Source organism: Antechinus flavipes, chromosome X (assembly GCF_016432865.1).
Source record: "Antechinus flavipes isolate AdamAnt ecotype Samford, QLD, Australia chromosome X, AdamAnt_v2, whole genome shotgun sequence".
Classification (NCBI taxonomy): Eukaryota; Metazoa; Chordata; class Mammalia; order Dasyuromorphia; family Dasyuridae; genus Antechinus; species Antechinus flavipes.
Window position 1 is genome coordinate 80180063 of NC_067404.1, and position 19857 is coordinate 80199919.

At 49.1% G+C, this 19857-nt stretch overlaps 1 protein-coding gene across 2 annotated transcripts in view; it reads left to right on the forward strand.

The window, feature by feature from the left end:
• The first annotated feature begins 358 nt into the window (after positions 1-358).
• Positions 359-19857, forward strand: part of DCX (doublecortin) — a 41207-nt gene continuing 21708 nt past the window's right edge. For both annotated transcript variants that reach the window (XM_051968430.1, XM_051968432.1), the window contains exons 1-2: positions 359-737; positions 10266-10606. In XM_051968430.1, the coding sequence (XP_051824390.1) occupies positions 374-737; positions 10266-10606 (705 nt within the window). In that variant the 5' untranslated portion in view covers positions 359-373. The remainder of the gene's footprint in view (positions 738-10265; positions 10607-19857) is intronic.

The window sequence follows — 19857 nt, forward strand, 5'->3', positions numbered from 1 at the left end:
AGGAAACTGAGCTGGGGGTGTGGATTACTTTACAGCTGTTAGTGGGGGTGGGGCCCTGAACATCTGCCCGGAATTTCAACTTGATATGAGCCACTTGCCAGGAAGATCGGGGCTCTGAGCAGCTTCTCTCTCCTTGAAACGCTATCCAAGGGGGTAGCCGACCTTCCTCCCTGCCCAAAGAGCTCTTGAAAGACCAAGGAAGAAGAGCAAGCCAGGGGCCCCGGGCAAAGATCTCTTCCTGGAGTTGGGTTCTGCGCCTGAGCCTGACTAACATTCGCACCCTTCCCTCCCTCCTCTTGTTTGGTTTTCCCTTCCCCTTTCTTCCTCCCCCCACCCACTCTGTCCACCTCAGGTCTTGGAGGTCCACCACAATATGGAACTGGATTTTGGACACTTTGACGAAAGAGACAAAGCATCCAGGAACATGCGAGGGTCCCGGCTGAATGGGCTTCCCAGCCCTACCCACAGTGCCCACTGCAGCTTCTACCGGACCCGGACCTTGCAGGCTCTCAGCAATGAGAAGAAGGCCAAGAAGGTCCGCTTCTACCGGAACGGAGACCGCTACTTCAAGGGTATCGTGTACGCCGTGTCCACCGACCGCTTCCGCAGCTTCGACGCCTTGCTGGCTGACCTGACCCGCTCCCTCTCCGACAACATCAACCTCCCCCAGGGAGTGCGCTACATCTATACTATCGATGGAGGCCGCAAGATCGGGAGCATGGACGAGCTGGAGGAAGGTAACTCGGCCGTCCTGGGGATTAGGACCAAAGATCAAATGATCCTAAATCTAGAGCTGAAAGGGAACTCGGTGGTCATCTAGGCCAGCTCCGCCATTTTGCAGAGAAGGAAACTGAGGCCCAAAGAAAGGAAGGGACCCGCTTAAGGTCACATAGCCACTAAGTAACAGAGCCAAATTTGGAACTGAGGTCCCGGGACTCCAGTCTTCTTTCCAGTAGGCCGTGACGCTCGGGTCACGGTATTTAGTGGGAAACGATCCTTGGGGTTGAGGTTCTATTTCTTCAGAAGGCCTCGGAGAAATCCGGGTGGTCCAGTGGAAGGTCTGTCCGCAGATCGATGCCGTGGGCATCCGTGGTATTCTCTTTGTACCCATAACCTAGGCTGGGGCTCTTAAGTGTCAGAGCTGTCCCATTATGGGACGGACTGCCTCAGGAGCCAGAGAGATGGCCTTTAAGCAGAAGTGAGATGACCATTTATAGAGAATGTTACAAAGATGACCACTTCGGGTGGTCATTTTTGACTGGCCTAAATGACATCTAAGCTCCTTTTCAGCTCTGGAGTTCCAAGGGTCTCGGAAGAGTGGGTGGCAGGGATGAAACATGCGAAGCACCAAAGTGTTAGTGTGCCCAGGTGCCCTTTAACTCCCATGGGTGCCATCTTATGAATTATAGCTCAATGGAAGCAGATCTTTGGATGGGTTATCAAAGGGTCACGCTCTCAGGTGAGGGGTCACTGCTCAGCCTCCAGTGGTCCTGCTCTCACCTAAGCCCCTTCTCATCCCATGGGACTCTTGTTCAGAATCATCCAGCCTGTGAGAACCCTTGCTATGGACCTCTTAGCATCCTGTGGGCACCGGAGCCATTCTCAGTGTATCTGTCAGTTATTTCTCCCTCTGGCCACACGAGCTACCCACCTCCCTTTCCGGCCCTACATCCCTTTGTGTGACTTTTCAGAGGTTGTCCGTTCCTGGTTGTAAGTTGCAGACTATTCACTCACTCTCTCCCATCACGGCTCCCTATACCTTTTGAGTGACCCATAATTCTGAGTCTTTAGTGAGCCTGGGGGCGTTCTAGGGTTTGGAGCAGCCACCATATGGCATCTTGGAAAGAATGTTGGGACTAAAAAAGATTTTCTGGTTTTAGGGCAAAGCTCGGGCTCGTTGAAAGCGTTATTTAATGCCCCGCTTGTAACCGATCTCCCCCTTCCTCCACCTCTGGACTTAGCCGTCTGCATATGTGCAGGCGCAGTCCACTTCCCGGCTGCGGGCTGGCTCTCTGCTCACTTATGGCTTATAAAAAGCCCCCTCAGGGCGTGTCCCCGAAGCCGATGTGCTATATACAGCCTTTAGAAATGCCAGCCAAAGCCCTGGCTATGCCCGGCATTTCACCGAGCCTGCTCTCGCTAAGAAGGGCCCTTATGCACCTGACCCCCGCCAGCTGAACGCTCCTTGGAATTCGGGGCTTTGCCCGAGAGCACATTTTGATGGCTCTGGACAGCTTGCGTTTCCAACTGGCTAAGACGGGCAGGCAGCCCCACCCCCCGCCCCCAAATGGGAAATACCGGCTTTACCTTCGAATAAGACTCCCTCGGTTCCAAAGTTTCCTTTGTGAACATCTGAGGAGACGATTCAATTCAACGATCAATCAGTGAGTATCCATTAATCATCTACCATATGCCGGACAGTGTCCCGGGCGCTGGATCTGCCAGACAAAGAAGGAGATAAGCTAGACTCCCAGGGATCTTGTAGCCCGATGGGAAAGACAACGAGTGCATATAGAAACCTATATAGCATGGCGACATAAAGGGAATAAATGGAAAATGTATTCAAAGTAGAGAAACAGAAGGTGGTTTGAGAGGAAAAGTGAAGGGGGAGGTGGAGAGCTTCATTCCGAGGATGATACTTCATCTTTGTCTTAAAGAAAGAAAGAGATGCTGTGGGGCCAGCTTGTGTAGGACTTTCAAAGCCGAATGGAAGAATTTCTATTTTATCCTAGAAGCCAAAGGAAGCCATTGGAGTTGAGTAGGAGAGGCTCGTCTTCAGATTTGTTCTTAAGGAAAATCATTTCGGTCGTAGTGAGTAGGGTGGAGTGGAACAGGGGGAGACTTAGGAGGCTGTTGCCGTAATTTAGGGGAGAGGTGATGGTAGCTCTACGAATGGAGAGAAGGGATTGGATTGAGAGACATTGCCAAAGTAGAAAGGGAAAGATTAGGAAGATGATCAGGTAGGGGAGGGGGGAGATAGAAGGATTCCAGGATAATGCTGAGATGATGAGGAAAGATGCTCATGCCTTTGACAAAAACAGGCAAGTTTAGAAGAGGGGAGAGTCGGAGGGTAGGAAGACCCACGTTGAGTTTAAGAGGTCTCTGGGGCATCCGGTTCGGAACGCCCGATGGGCATTGGACGATATGGGACTGAAGTTCAGGGGAGAGATGGGGAGGAGATATATAGGGACATGGGGAAGGCATCTGCAGCAAGATGATAGCTAAACCCGTGGCAGCCGAGGGGGTTACCGAGAGAGGAAACGTAGAGGGAGAAGAGGGGACACGATAGAAACCATAGTAACACCCACATTTAGGGAGCGAGATGTGGATGGCGAGCCGGCAAAGGAGAAGGACAAGGAACTTCGGATTAGGAGGCTGAGAGGACAGAAATCGGGACTGAGAAAAGATGCTCGGGGTTGCCATTTAAGAAATCATTGGCAACTTTGGAAAGAGCAGTTGCAGGCGAGTAAAAACCAGATTTCTGAGGGTTGAAGAGTCAGTGAGAAGAGAAAAAGTGAAGTGTAGATACTTTATTTTTCCCAAGCAGATTAATTGGGAGATGGGAGGAGTGACATAGCATGATAGCTTAAGGGGATGTCAGTAGAGTGAATGTATTTTTTAGGATGGGAGAGAGTGGGGCGTGTTTGAAAGCCCTTGAAAGGGAGAGGTTGAAGATCTGGGGAAGGAGGGATGATGGAGGATGCGATCTGCTAGAGAAGAAGGGAGGATGTGGGGATTTAAGAAATATATGGGAGTTTGCTTTGGAAAAGAGAAGGATGACCTCTTTGTTAGAGGCGGGGGGTAAGAAAGAAAGACGGGGAGACAGAGCGAAGGGATTTGGAGACAAAGGGAATGGGAGAAGAAAGAAGTCAAGACAAATGACTTCATTTTGGGGGATAAAGTATCAGCTAAGAAAGAGAGGAGGAGGTAGTAGAGGGGCTTGAAGAAAGAAAAGGCTTAGAATAGTTTCTGGGGGCTGGGAGACAGGGGATCAACTAGTGAGAAATAAAAGGACCGCCTTGCTGCAGTCAAGGACCACGTGAAGCTGGACAGCATCCTGAAGCTAGATTTGGTACTGGATGCGGTCAGCATGGCGGCGGGACCCCCTCCGACTCCCCTCAGTCATTTAAGTAGCGGCAGAGAAGGCCGCTGGCGGGAGGACTGAGATTTGGCTAGAAAAGAATGGAAACAGGACAAGAGGACAGGAGGTTCAAAAGGAGGGGATTTAAGTACCTATTAGGTACAGGGTATTGTGTCCTTTCCCCAGGGATACCGAGGTAGAAAATGGCAGCTGTTGCCCTCAAAAAACTTATAGCCCACTGGAAAGAGACACTTAACCTTTCCTAGCTGTGTGACTCTGGGCGAGTCACTTAACCCCAATTGCCTCAAGGGAAAAAAAAGATATAGACCTAGATAAATAAATACAAGGGAGAATGAGAGAAATAGAAAGCATGGTGCAAAGTAGCAGGTGTAAATTTGAGGAGGGAGCTATCAGGGAGGAAGTGGCTCCTGCACCTTGACCTTCAATAAGCAGAAGGGGTGGGGTGGAAGGAAGAGTATTCTAAGCACGTAGAACAGTGTGGCTGATAGACAGGACAAGATTAGGGAATCAAGTGCAGTCCAGCTTGGCGCAAATGTAAACTCAATGCTAGGGAATAGTTGAAGAGAAGGCTGGAAAGGTCAATTATAGAGGGCCTTGAATGCCGGGCCAAGAAGCATGGACTTTACTCAATAGGCAGGTGAGAAGCGCTGCAAGTTTTTTGAGTCCAGGGCTAAAGTGATCAGAGCTGGATGTTTCCAAGACTTTGGGAATGGAGCGGTGGTAGGAAGGACAGGTCTGCTGATCCAGCTTCAGCAATATGTCCTTAGGAACCAGTTGGGGGTCTCGCTTTTAAACTAGGATTGCACTTTATCCAATTGTGGACTTCAAGGGGAACCTACTGAGCAGTAGGAAGAGGCACTGGGGGTTTCCAAGAAGCCACCAGGGCCTAGGCCGGTGCCTCCAAATAGAAAGCAGCTCATTCAGCTGAGTGCCCACGGCACCTCCTTGTCATTGGTCTTAAAGCTGAAGTCCTGACTCCTGCAGCAAATGTCTGAGCTCAGTGATCGTGTGAAGGGAATGGCCTCCCTGGTCATCGAAGGATAGGGGTCACCCTCGTAAAGGGTTGAGCAGGACCCCAGGGCCTGGCCGTCGAGAGCCACTCACTTGGTGAGGTAGCTCCAAAGTGCCCAACGGGGTGACTCGGTAACGAGTCGCACCTTGTGACTCAGTCTCCGTGCCTTGAAATCCGTCCCCTACTCGGGGTACTCAAAGCCGCTCCACTCCTCTATGTGCCGGCTGAGGCCTCCAGAAGGCTCCTTTCTGGGAAGGGCGGCCCTGCAGGAAGGTCACCATCGGTAGCGGGGCTTTAGCCAGCACTTCCTCGGGCCTGCGATGGCAGGACCACTGTATGGTTTCATTAGCTGGCAGAAGTATCTCTTTTGTCAAATGCCCCACTCGGGAACCAACGGAGTGGAGGCGAGGGAGGGATGAACCATCATTATTCAGGGTGAAGAACTGAGGCTGAAAGCCGGAGGGAAAAGGTTACAACTTGGTCCCTTGGCACTGGATGGATTGGATCCTTTCTCTGCTCCCCTATTCTCAGTTGCTATAGAGCCTCCTGAAGAGTCCCTTCATCTCAAATGAATCTCCTTGAGTTTGAATGAGATCTGTTCAATGGTTTACCAATACCCACAAGTCATTGTTGGGCTTGGCTATTCACTTGGGCCCACGGCTGGCTCATTCTGCTGCTAAAACATGAGATGTCTAGAGGTCAAGGGTGTCCTAATCCCTAAGGCTTCCGTAATCACAGAAAAAGCCAACAGAGACCACTGGGCTACTTCAGTTAGAGATAATGAACAGTGCTCTTTCTCTGCCATTTCATTGGGTTTATGAAGATCACTGATGGGATTGTGTGGTCATGCGAAGACTCACATAACAGGGTCCATACTGTAGTTACCATACCCCAAGGAGCTCCCCGCCACCTGGTGTAGGGACCGCAAATGCTAGCGGGGAGGGCCAGTAAGCGTGAGCTGGAAGGCGGGAAGGATCTTTGCAGCCTGGTACGAATGGGACTTTTGAATGTCTGTAGGCTTTTCAGAGCTTTGATGTGGGGAATAGATCACATTTGGGAAGTTGGACTTGGATTATTCATTCCTAACTCCATGATAACCGGATTCCTTCTTTTTAAAAATCTATTGTGGGCCGCTCCGTGGCGCAGTGGATAGAGCACCAGCCCTGAAGTCAAAGAGCCTGAATTCAAATCTGACCTCAGATACTTAACACTTCCTGGCTGTGTGATCCTGGGCAAGTCACTTAACCCCAACTGCCTCAGGGAAAAAAGTCTATTGTACTATGGCACAGTGGATAGAGCACCAGCCCCAAAGTCAGGAGGACCTGAGTTCAAATTTGATTTCACACCTTAGGCAAATCACTTAATTCCAATTGCCTCAGCAAAAAAAATAAAAATTTAAAAAAAAATCTCTTTTTCTGGTATCCAAATCCTGGCCCTCCTAATCCACTTCTGCTCTTCCGAGCTGGAACAGGTTGTACCTTGTTCAATGAGGCACAGTCTTCGGGGAGCAATCTCTCTAGTAAGCACTGAGTGCCTGCTATGACCGCATGCTGGGAGGTTGTAAGAACACACAAACACAAAACAGTCCCTGTCCTCCAGGTCCTCCCATTCTACCGATTAAAACTCCCCTCACTGGCCCCCAATCCAAGTTATTCCCAATTGGAATTGCCTGCCCAGCACCTCCATCCAGATATCCCAGATACAGATAAACTCATCTCCCCCAATACCTGGCCCTCCTCCAGACTTTTCTATTTCTGTCACCGTCACTATCCCCACGTTAAGCCAGAAGCAAAGCCGCAGTTATCTTTGACTCTCCTTTTTCTTCTCCCTTACATCCAATCAGCTGCTGGTCCGGATGATTCTCCCTCTGTAGAACATCTCTCAAATCCAGCTCTTCCTCCCCACTCCCAGTCACCACCCAGAACCAGGCCCTGGTCACCTCACACCTTTACTATCACAGTCATCTCCTGATCGGTCTCCCTGCTTCTAGTCCCTCTCCACTCTGGTCCGCTCCATCCACCACTCAGCTGCACACCCAAATCTGCCCGTGTCGCCCCACTTCCCGTGCCCTGTCCCCACATCATTAAATGTCAGTGATCCCCCCCTTGTTTCTCCCAAAAAGCCAGACTCCTGAGCTTAGCGTTCCAGGCCTTCCTTCTAGATCCTGGCTCTACCCCACCTCATTTGACATTATTTCCTTTCACACTCTGTATTGCAACCAAACCAGATGACTCACTGCCCCCTTCGTTTGCTCTCCTGCCTCACACCATCTCAGCTGCACAAGCCTGTGATTGCTCCCCGTTGGGATCCCTCTCTGCCTCCCTGGCTCCGCTTGGGAGCCACCTCCTCCACGAGGGTTTTTGGGACTGTCCCCTCCCCCAGCCTAAAGGGATCTCTCTCCCTCCAGAAATTTTTACCACGTATGCTTTCCAGATCCCATCTTTACCTTCATCACACCCTACTCTGTATGGCACTTAGTTGTAGACTCGTCCCCACCCTATTAGACCGTGATCTCTTTGTAGGCAAGGACTGGAAAGTTTTCCATCTTTGTGGCCCCCCTACTTAGCAAAGAACCCTATAAATCAAAGGTGCTTAATAAATGCTCACCATTCAATTCAGATAACTTGAAACCTTCACATCCATTTGGCCAGCGGTCCCTTCTATTGTCTCCCTGTCAAAGCGATCCTTGGACCCAAAGAACCGGGGTGTCGCTAACCAGTTACGGGATCCCCACTGGGCCATTTGGCTGCTCTGGGCCTCCCAAGTGAGATCAGAAGGTAACTGATGGGAAAACCATTTGGAAGTACATTTGGCCTTCCTAGTGATGCTGTTGTCAGTGGATCGCTAAGAGCAGGACCTGGCCATGGAGCCACCGCTGGGTGTTGGTGGGTAATGATGGCTGAGAACAGATCTCTCCAGCACTGGGGAGAGGGGCAAAAACGAGACCCGTCAGGTAGGCAGGTTCTAGAGGTTCATGGGCACGGAGCGTCCAAAGGAGGATCACCGGGGATTAGGACACACGAGGATCAGTTGGAGGCACTGGGGATGCTTGGTCTGGACCAAAGACTGTGTGTGTGTGTGTGCATTTGCCCCTCTGGGCCTATTTACAGACCCGTCCAGACAGGATGGCACTGACTGCCCCCACTGCTCCTAAAGGCACTGAGTCATATCCCCAGCCAGGCCTCTTTTTTCCACCCAGTTAAGGCCCATTACGCTCTTGGGCGGCTTCCATCTGCTGAGACAGGCCATACCCACAGATATCTGAGACGCACATGTGGGTAATGGAGATGATTATTTAATAAAAGGAAAGATACATGTGTCTCTGTATGTGTTCATATGTGCTGCGGACAAGGGGACTGGAAAACCTCAGAGACGGGAGGTGGCTTTGGAAGCAAGCGGGTCCAACACGAGCAGGGATTCCCTGCCAAGAGATCACGCCCTCCAGAGTCCATAGGCACACACACACACACACACACACACACACATACATACACACACACACACACACACACACAATCTTTTGTCCGGGTCCAGCATTCCTGGGGCCTACGACCAACCCTCATGTGTCCTCATCCCCTGGTCGCTTCTTTTGGACACCCCATCTTGTCAGCCTCCTAACTGAACTGGGACATCCCAGAGTTTGGATCAAAAATGGCCCCCAGCCAGCCCTTCCCCTTCTTACCTTTTCCTACTGCCATCTTCTGACTGGGCTTCCTCTCTCCTGGTGAACTCTGGGACTCTGCTTAACAACCTCCTCCCCAGGGGCCCATTTCCTGCCAGCTGTGGCCGGATGGGAAACAGCTGTGGAAAGGTGTAGCTGGCTTCTTAGAGCCATGCCTTCACAGAGAGCTCAAGCTGGGAGGCCCTCTTTGGTCCTGATTCAATGGCCGCTTCCCTGGCCTGAGCCAAGACCAAGGGAGGCCTCTTCAGGTGGGCAGCTATTCCCCCTTCCTGCAGCAGCCCCCTCTGGCAGAACACCTCCTAAAGACTCTCCCAGGGAAGGGAGTTACGTTCTTTCCAAGGGCCGGGCCAAGAGGGGAAGGAGGGCAGCCCAACTGGGGGCAAGTGCCCAAGACAAGCTTGGCCCGACTTTGCCCAGTCCCACTAAAAGTAGTCGGCACCATTTGCTGCAGCAGCCACTGGGAGTAGCTTTAGGGTGCTGAGAGCCGGAGGGCTCTCTCCCTATGTCCAGGTCACCCACCAAGCGCCCCAGGCCCAAAGCAGCAAAGCAAGTGCCCTTCCCAACCAGACTTGAGCACCAGTTAAATCTCCACCTCAATGCGTAGCAGGCAGACTCCCCAACGTGCGGTCAGTATCTGTCATAGAGGCCACAGAAGGAGCAGAACTGAGGAGAAATAAGAGAACAGAGGATGGCACTCACCTATTTCTTATTCCATCCAAACCCAACTTCTGTGGGTGAAAGGAAATAAACCATTTCTACAGTGCCTACTTTGTGCCAGGGACTGGGCTAAATACTCATGGATTCTCACCAAACCCGGCAAGATGGTGCTTTTATTATTATCCCTATTTTTACAGTTGAGGAAATTGAGGTAATTGAGGATTCCCCAGGGATGTGTAACCAGCAGGCATCTGAAGGCACTGAACTGAGAGCTTCCCGATTCCAGATTCAGAGCTCTATAGACCAAACCCTTAGTTGCCTCTAATTCCAGTGGTAGTAAGAGAAATGTCTTTCTCCCTCCCTCTTTCCTTCTCTCCATCTTTCCCCCAAGCCCTTCCTCCCTCTTTCTCCCCATCCCTTCCTTCCCTCCTAATCTCTTTGCTCTCGCTTCTCCTATCTATCCCTGCTTCTTCATCTCCTTCCCTTTAGCCTTCCCTACATCCCTGCTCCTTTATCTCCCTCCCTCCATCCCTCTCTTTCCTTTCTCCTTTTCATTCCTTCTTCCTTCACTCCCTCCATCCCTCCTCCCTCCTCTTTCCCATCCCTCCTGGGCCACGGTTTTTGGCCACACTCAAACCACATTTGGCCGGTGACCTTTGCCCAGAACTCGGCCAACATCTCTACCAAAAGACTCATCTTGAGGGGCGGACTGTCCTAAGATTCCCCTTTGGGGCCAGTTAGCCGGGGCCCTGCAAGGTGGGACTGTGTGATCACAGCCATGGCTTGCTCTGACCTCCCAGTTTTCCCTCTAGGTGAAAGCTACGTGTGCTCCTCAGACAATTTCTTCAAGAAGGTGGAGTACGCCAAGAACGCCAACCCCAACTGGTCGGTCAACGTGAAGACCTCGGCCAATCTGAAAGCTCCCCAGTCCCTGGCCAGCAGCCACAGTGCCCAGGCCAGGGAGAACAAGGACTTTGTTCGGCCCAAGCTGGTGACCATCATCCGCAGCGGGGTGAAGCCTCGCAAAGCCGTGCGGGTGCTCCTGAACAAGAAGACGGCCCACTCCTTTGAGCAAGTGCTCACCGACATCACCGAAGCCATCAAGCTGGAGACGGGGGTGGTCAAAAAGCTGTACACTCTGGATGGGAAGCAGGTAGGTGCCCGGGCTCAGAAGCCCCCTTCCCCCCTCTCATCAGGACCCCTAAGGAAACTCCAGCACCATCTCTCACACACTCCAAGACCATGAGCTATACGGGGAATGAAAGGGAGAGGCTGGCTGGTCAAGCTCAGAGGTCTGCGATCTCCAGTCTGGGTCTTAGCAGCAAGTTCCCATGGCCCCATTTTCCTCAGTCCGGTCCTAGATTTAAATCTGCAAAGGTCCTCAAAGGAACCTCATCCCCACCCCCTGTGAGCATTTGGGTCATCCACAATGGCTGGATGGACCCTACTTCATCCTTGCTGTTGATAATGAAAGACACCGTCTATGTTTGGCCTTTGGGAAGTGCTTTCAACACAATGTGTCTTTTGAGCTCCATGTTTGGCAGGTACTGGTATCATCAAGCATACGGAAGAAGAAATGGGCTCAGAGAGTCTAGAACCCTGCAGGGCTGTCGTTGGGTCCCCTACACTCTAGGCTCTGCACTAATGTCCTTGGCCATCGGGTCGCTTTGGGGAAAGCAGGGAATTGGACTCAAATATTACCTTTGGGACATAGGGCAGCCCACTTCACCTCTCCCTGAACCATAGTACTTGAGGATCAAAAGGGATCTCAACAGTCAGCTAGTCCATCCACATGTGAAAGGAATCTCCAATCTAGCATGTCCCATAAGTAGTCAGCCAGGCTGTTTGAAGTCTTCCAAGAAGGGAGAGCCCACTACATACTTCTAGAGGCAATCCCCTCCACTATGGGAAATGTGATCTCATTTGAGCCTCACCATAACCCTATGAGGTTATCCTCTTTTTACAGGTAAGGAAATTGAAGCAGGCAGGCATAAAATGACTTAGCCAGGGTCACCCAACTAAGAAGTGCCTGAGCAGAATTTGAACCCACGTCTTCCTGATGCTAGATCCAGCACTCAGCATACTGCCTCAGGCTTTTATTAAATTTCCTGGCCATCATATCACACATTGCTGACTTCTATGAAGTCTGTGGTTTACTAAATCCCCCAATTTAAAAAAAACCAAGTAGAAGAACCCCACCGTTCTTCTACCTGGGAGGTCAGTCCTTCTCAGCCCAGGTACAAGACTTGACATTTAAACTGGTGAATTGGATTTTATTAAGATTCAGTCACATGTTCTGACTTGGCAAGCGCCCCATGGATCCTGACTGGGCCGTCCAATTGGTTACCACTCCTACTCACCTTTGAGTCTGGGACTCCTCTGTGACTATATCAGCAATACCTCTGTCCAAGCCATTCACCAAAAATGTGAAACAGCCTAAAGCTAAGCCCAGCTCCCCAGGGCGCTCCACTGGAGACCTCCCCACACGACACAACGTTTCTAAACCAGTGGTAAATCCATCGTCATTGTCTAAGCGAGCTTCTCTTTGCCTCTGTTTCACAAGGATTCTGCCGGGAGTCTTCCATCCAAACCTTTGCTCAAATGTAGGTACACTCTTAGGACAGCATCCCCCTCATTTACTAGCTCAGTAACCTTGTACGGAGAGCCCCAGAGGTCAATCCGACATGGCCTGTTCTTGACGAAGCCCAGCTGGCTCTTCGCAAGCCCTTTCTAAATGTTCACTAACCATTTCTCTAATGATATTTTTGAGAATTTTCCAAGAATCGTTGGCCTGTGGTTTGCAGACTCTGTTCCCTTTCCTTTTGCCCTCTGTTCTTTTCCCAAGATCCTACTACTCTCCAGGATCTTTCACATACATTGACTGTGGCTCAGCAGCAACAGCTGCCAGTTCTTTCAGTACTTGAGGAAGGGAGGGGGGAGTTATTGAGGGTGGGCCCGGAGACTTGATACCCTTTCCTTACTTGTCTTGGAGATCAATTCTCAGTTTTGCTCTGTTCTCTCCAGGGTAAAGAGGCAGTACTCTTTTGAAAAGGAGAATGGAACAGCTTGGCAATTATCATCTCCTTCATCCCAAGCCTCCCTTCTTCTTCTTCCTTTCTTTGCCATTATAATTTTATTTAAACCTTTTTGTTTCACTCTGCTGCCCACACCAGCCCCAGTTTATTCTGTGCTTTAGCACTTTGGACATTATTTTCACAAGATTGTGCCGTGCTTTGATATTCATCTTCTGTTACCTGGCTCGATTTCTCCTCTCTGTACATCTCTTTTAAAATTGGAGTTTGTCAGTGAGTTTCCTGTGCATCCACATTGGGCTTTTAAAATGAATCCTTTTGTTTTTCAGCATTCCACACTTGCCCCACTCCAATCCCTCGTGGCTGATTTCCCCTGAATCCATGGGCCTTCACCCACTTTCCCCCTGAACTCTTTGAAATTTGCTTTCCAAAAAGGAGTCTGTCAGATCATGTACAGATTTTCTCCCTTCTGTCACGAATTCTAAGATTAAGTGTTCACTCCTGCCCAGGGTTTTTGTCATTTCCACCCCTGTCCCCAGTTCTTCCCCATTTGTGAGGAGCAGATCCAGAATAGAATTTCCCTTTGTTGCTCCCCCTGCTTTTTGGAGGACAAAATTATCCTTATGGAAAGTAAAAAAAAAAAATAACGAGCTACTCTGCTTTTGGCAGAGAGAGCGAGCTCTAGCAGATGTCTGAATAATTTAAGCCCCGCTTCACTACTCACTACTATACCATATGTCTGTGCCAGCCTCATGATCTGTTTCCTTCATCAATTTCCTCTGTCCGCTCTGGTGGTCTGTAGTATACTCCAAAGCCACAATCACTTCCATTTCTCCCTGCTTTGCCATTTTCCTAAATACTCTTCCCTCAGATTCTTGGATTTCCGTACATGAGTGTACCTTCTTAATTTAGAGTACCGCTCCAACCCCTTTTTTCTCCACTGTTTCTTTGGAACAAGGTACACACATATAGAATCATAGTCTAACCATAAGTTTCATGTGACCACATCTCAGAGGATCCCTGGGAGGTAAAATAGCTTCCCTTCTAGTTCCTTTTGTTTGGCAAATAAATTTTGGGCATCGGTTCTTCTGTTTTAGATCCCATGAATCTGTGGTTGTCTGAATCATTAGTCTTTCTTCTTTGTGACTACTCTCTATAGTACCCGATTTGGGGGATTATATTTAGGCAGGATTCTCTTTCTTTCCTCCTTTTTAATTTAAAGCCTCTTTGATTAGATTTGCAAGACCTCTGAAAAATGTATCCTCCAAAAGGTGTGCTTCATCTCTGGTCAGGCACCTGTCAACCCTTTACTACTATAAGCCGTGTTTTAGAAGTAGAAAGCCAATCGTAAGATAACTCCCTTTTTAGCCAGCTATTGACTTCCCAAATTGATTTTTCTTTTTCGATATCCCTTGCCTTCAATGGGCAAAGTTTTAGGGACCTGAAATGCACGAGAGAATGTGTTATTCTAAGAAGTAGGGGTTCCCTAGGCTGATGCTCCTCAGCTTTCCCCCAGGTCACTTCCAACAGGTGATTCATTTCCCCTCCCTTGAGAATAGAGACCTATAATGAGAATGAGCTCCTCCAGTGTCAGGGATGTCATGGTCCTTCCAGACCAAATTTGGTGCCTGGACTGCTAGAGTGGAACCCTGTTGACAGCTTGCCAAGGCTAGAAAGAAATCGAGTCTGATCCATCACGTCAGGGCTCCGTGATAATTAAACCCTGGCCCCCTCACAGTCAGACTTCTCAAACACATGGTTCTTACTCATTGAGCAGAAAGTGGTCAGATAGTATTTTTGACCCAAGCCCATTTTTTTCTCTTTCGAACCCTTCCTAATTTCCCTAAGTTTGTTGGGGAACTCATAACCTTTTATCTCTTTCAGGGCTTGAAGTGAACTACCCCAGTGGAACATAAGCTCTTTAAGGACAGGGTCCATGTCATTCTTATTTTTGTATCCCTGGCACTCAGCACAGTGCCAGTCACATAGTGGGTGCTTGATATGTGTTTGTGAAATTTAACTGAGTCAGATTCAGAACCAAAGGAGGCACAGATTGCTCTTCCTCCCCAATTTTATGTCACTTTGAAGTGGGTCTTTTCTGTTAGAGACAAAAAGAACCCTGGGGCAGCTAGGTGGTCCAGTAGATAGAGTACCAGCCCTGAAGTCAGGAGGACCTGAGTTCAAATCTGGTCTCAGACACTTAACACTTCCTGGCTGTGTGACACTGGGTAAGTCACTTAAATCTAATTGCCTCAGCAAAAAAAAAAAAAAAGGACCCTGTTCTCATCACTTGGAAATGGGGTTTGAGGGCAATAATTCAGTGAGGAACATGAAGCAGGGCTGATGAGTTCAGAAAAATGGTAGAGAAAGAGGTTAACGGCTGGAGACCAGGAGGAGTGAACTGAAACAACATGAAACTGGAGGAGGCCAACCGAGGGAGGCCGAGAACTTGTCCAAATCAGCCAGGTGTTTGGCCAGGCCAAATTCATCAGAAGAGAATCTGCTGAGGAAGGTCACCCTTGGCAGGGAATAGTTGTTCCCTCAACCGGAGGTCACCCTAGGGGAGATGTGGTTCAGTTAGTCATCCCGAGCACAGTTGGAGAAAAAGGCATCAGTGAGACCAGTGGATGCCCGAAACCCTCATAGGAAATACACAGTAAAAAAAAAAAAAAAAAAAGTCATCCCAGTAGGGGTAAGCGGGCTGGGAGTGGTACCAGGATCAACTTCTACACTGTCTGGAGTGACTAGAGAAGGCCAATCGGACTTGCTGGGTCACGGCAGAGGCGGATCCGATTTTGCCTTATGATACACAGTGGGGGTAGGTCACAGGCCAGCGTGCAGACTCAGGCTTGTAGCATCTCATCTTATCCCGAGTGTTGGCTAAACCAGATGAATCCTGGATTATATGGCACAGAGAGGTCGGATTGGGGTCAGTGGGCTCAGAAGTTATGACTGGAACTCGAGTGGACCGAGGCTTGTTCGACCTGGCTCCTGATGTATTCACCTGAGAGGCAGATGCGAGGAGGCCCGAGGCAGTCCCGCTGTCACATGGCCATTTGGACCATAAGCCTTCTTCCCGCTGTAACATGGGAGCATCTTGCCAGTGGGCACTGCTGGGGCAGAACCCTCAGTGTAGAGCACTGCCTGTACATGGATATTCTCCATCCTGTAGAAGGGATGAGAGCAGAGCAGCCCTGCTCCCTCCCAGAGCCCCTGCTCCTTCCAAAGACTGACTGCCTCATCTGCCCAAGTCAGCGATCACCACTTAGATGTCAGGGCACTGGGGATCTACCTGTCAGGGGAGTCAGATGGGGCCATCTGGCTCTGAGTTGACAGTTTTGTTAATGTAGTATCTGGTCAGCAATCTCTCTGTCTCTGTGTCTCTCTGTGTGTGTCTCTCTGTCTCTGTGTGTGTGTGTCTGTCTCTCTCATTTTCTCTCTCCTCTCTTCTCTTTCTTGCTCACTGTCTTTCTCCTTTTCTTTTTTCATTTCTCCTCTGTCTCTGTCTCTGTATGTCTCTCTGTGTCTCTGTCTGTCTGGGTCTCTCCCCTCTCTCTTGTTTTCATTCTCTCCTGTCTCTCTTGATCACTCTCTCCTTTTCTATTCTCATCTCTCCTTTCTGTCTGTTTCTCTCCTCTCTGTCTCTATCTCTCTCTTGTTTTCACTCTCTCCTCTCTCTCACTGTCTCTCTTTTTTTCTATTCTCATCTCTGCTTTCTGTCTCTGTTTCTCTCCCCTCTGTCTCTGTCTCTCTGAAGATAGGCAGAGCAACTCTAAGTGGCCATTGACAAGGCCAGAGGAAAGCTAGGGAATATTGAGAGCAAAGGTGCATTTTCACTATTTGGAGCGTAGTCTGACTGAGAATAAGTCCTCCTCCTTCAGGGCTCAAGTGTCCGAATCCCAAGCTGACAGGGGCACCAGGGTCATGTGGACAGCCTTCATTCAGTCACTATACCACCATTAAGTGCCAACTGTTTACAGGGTACCATATCCCACACTCAGATTATAAAGACTGAACATGGGCTCCTCACTCTTAAGTTTGTAATCTATTGGGGAGAAAATCTGTAAAAATAACTCTGCTATGGGGAATAATGAGAAAAGGGCACAGACGAGCTGCACGTAAGGGGTTGTGGGAAATCTGTGAGGAGTGAGGGCATTTTCTTTGGAGAGATGGCTTCCTGGAGAATGCGAGGCAGGTAGGCAGCCCAGGGGAGAGAATGCTGCACTTGGCAACAGGAAGAACTGAATTCCAATCCTGCAGCTGATACTTACTTCACTCCACCTCTTTGTGCCTCAGTTTCTTCCTCTTTCCAACAAGGGGGTTAAACTCAGTGGCTTCTAAGGTCCCTTCTAATGCTATAATCCTATGATGTGAGCCCTGAAGGGTATGGTACTCCTGAGAGTACTTACTGAGCCTCGGCTTGAATACCCCCAGAGATGAGAAACTCAGTAGCTTTTAAGGAAGCCGATGGCCTCGATGAACAGCTTTTAGCGTTAGAAAGCATTTCCCTCCATTGAGGTCCTTGTGCAAAGACTGGAAGCAAAGGCTGCCTGGGATTTGCCAGAGGAACGCCATCAATACTCCCAGCCCCACACCAGCCTCTGGATAGCTGGAATAGCAGCAGCCTCCCCTGGAGGCCTCAGGCTTGTAGAAATGGCACCAGACCTGTACCCCCTTACCATGAGGTTGAAGGGGTAAAGGGCTTACGGGACTGCGACTGGCCAAGAGACTGGGCCTCGGTGGTAGATTTGGGACATTTCCTCCAAATGATGGCGAAAATGTGGTTCATTCCTGGGAAGAGCTGGGAACTGTCTCTTCCTGCCGAGATCTGGAAGAAGTGGGCACGTGTGAGGATCGGGAGGGACAAGGGATGAAGGAAAGAATGGGGAAAGGGAAAGCTAGATTAGCCTTGAGCTGATGAGTCCTAGAGCTCAGCCAAAGTTAAGTTTGCATCTGCAGCTATTTTGGGGGCTAATTAAGCCAGACCCACCTATTACAAGGCAGACATTGTCTCCCTTAGCTACAGGAACCCTGCCAGACTCCGGAGGGTGGGTTGGAAGAGGCTGGGGCTGGGGGTGGGAAGAGGGCTCCAAGTCATAAACACACATAAGAATGGCCATCCCTCCTGCTGGAGGAAAAGGTTACCCACCTCGATGGAAGCACAGGCCGAGGAGTTGACAGAAACCATGGCCAGCCATGGGCTGCCACTCAGGGAGATTCAAGGTGCTGTGCTTGCCATTATGATTTTGAGAGAGACTAAGGCAAGGAAGATAGGGAACAGGCTTCTGAGGCAGGAAGATGTGGCCTCGAGTCCCTTCTCTGACATTCTGAACCAGCCCCTTCATATCTCTCTCTCGCTCCCTATGTCTCTCTCTTTTTCTATTCTCATGTTTCTTTTTTGTCTGTTTCTCTCCTCTCTCTCTCTCTCTCTCTCTCTCTCTCTCTCTCTCTCTCTCTCTCTCTCTCTCTCTCTCTCTGTCTCTCCCCTCTCTCCCCTCTCTCCCCTCTCTCCCCTCTCTCTTGTTTTCATGTTCTCCTCTCTCTCCTCTCTTGCTCCCTCTGTCTCCTTTTCTATTCTCATCTCACCCCACCCCCCTCTCTCTCCATTAGTTGCAGGGAAGATGTCAACCTGTGGGGCAGCTAGTTGGCACAGTGGAGAGAGCACCAACCCTAAAGTCAGGAGGACCTGGCCTCATACACTTAACACTTCCTAGCTGTGTGACTCTTAAGTCACTTAACCCCAGTTGCCTCAGGAAAGAAAGAAGGAAGGAAGAGAGAAAGAAAGAAAGAAAGAAAAAAGAAAGAAAGAAAGAAAGAAAGAAAGAAAGAAAGAAAGAAAGAAAGAAAGAAAGAAAGAAAGAAAGAAGAAAGAAAGAAAGAAGGAAAGAGAAAGAAAGAGAGAGAAAGAAAGAAAAAAGAAAGAAAAAAGAAAGAAGAAAAAAGGAAGAAAGAAAGAAAGAAAGAAAGAAAGAAAGAAAGAAAGAAAGAAAGAAAGAAGGAAGGAAGGAAGGAAGGAAGGAAGGAAGAAAGAAAGAAAGAAAGAAAAAAGAAAGAAAGAAAGAAAGAAAGAAAGAAAGAAAGAAAGAAAGAAAGAAAGAAAGAAAGAAAGAAAGAAAGAAGGAAGGAAGGAAGGAAGGAAGGAAAGAGAAAGAAAGAGAGAGAAAGAAAGAAAGAAGAAAGAAAGAAAAAAGGAAGAAAGAAAGAAAGAAAGAAAGAAAGAAAGAAAGAAAGAAAGAAAGAAAGAAAGAAAGAAAGAAGGAAGGAAGGAAGGAAGGAAGGAAGGAAGGAAGGAAGGAAGGAAAGAAAAAAGAAAGAAAGAAAGAAAGAAAGAAAGAAAAAGAAAGAAGGAAGGAAGGAAGGAAGGAAGGAAGAAGGAAGGAAGAAAGAAAGAAAGAAAGAAAGAAAGAAAGAAAGAAAGAAAGAAAGAAAGAAAGAAAGAAAGAAAGAAAGAAAGAAAGAAAGAAAGAAAGAGTGTCAAGCTGCACTGGTAGCTTGAGTTCTCTCTGTACCAATTAAATCACAGATCCTAGAGCTGTAACTAGGGTAAGGGGACCAGGCTTTGATTCTGTGCTCCCAGATTTAGAGAGTGCTAACAGCAACGATGCCCATAGTATTAAAGAAACAATTGGAATCAAGTTCGCCACAATCACTGGGGGAGAGGGATTTCAGTTGTCCTTTATGCCCCGAGGAAGCAGAAGAGAAAGTGATGGGTGGAATTTGGAGACTGGTACAGCCAGGAAAACCTAAGACTCAGAGGCAGCAATTCCATGGCAGCCTGGGAGGTAGGAGGTGCCTCCCCCTTGGAGGGCAGAGTGCTGACTGCCCCTTGTGGGGAAGGCTTTGGAAGGGACTTCTTGGAGTTTCCTGTAGCTTTGACACTCTGGGATTCTTTGAAGCAGGAATGGAGGCGGCCGCCACTCTGGAATCTCTGCCGGTGTGAGTGCTGTGCTAGATGGGAAGAGAGGGCTAGAGCCTGAAGAGGAACTTGGGAAGGCTGAGGGATGTGATCGGTCTTTAGGGGGTCTCTCAGAGGAAAGAGAGCTGGCCCAGGAAGGCAAAGCTAGAGGAATGGGAGCTAGCTTCCTGAGGGCAAAAATGATTTGGATTTTGGATGAGAATGGAGGGCTTTGCGCAGGAAAGGTGCCTGATACCAATTTGCCCGATGAAAGTTGTTGTTGTCATTTTTTCAGTTGTGTCCAACTCTTTGGGACTCTCTTGGGGGGGTTTTGTCCAAAAATGTCGGAGTGTTTTGCCGTTCCCTTCTTCAGCTCATTTTACAGATGAGGAAACTGAGGCACACTGAGTGAAATGACTCACCCAGGGTCACACAGTTAATAAGTGGCTGTGGCTAGATTTGAACTCGGGTTTTTCT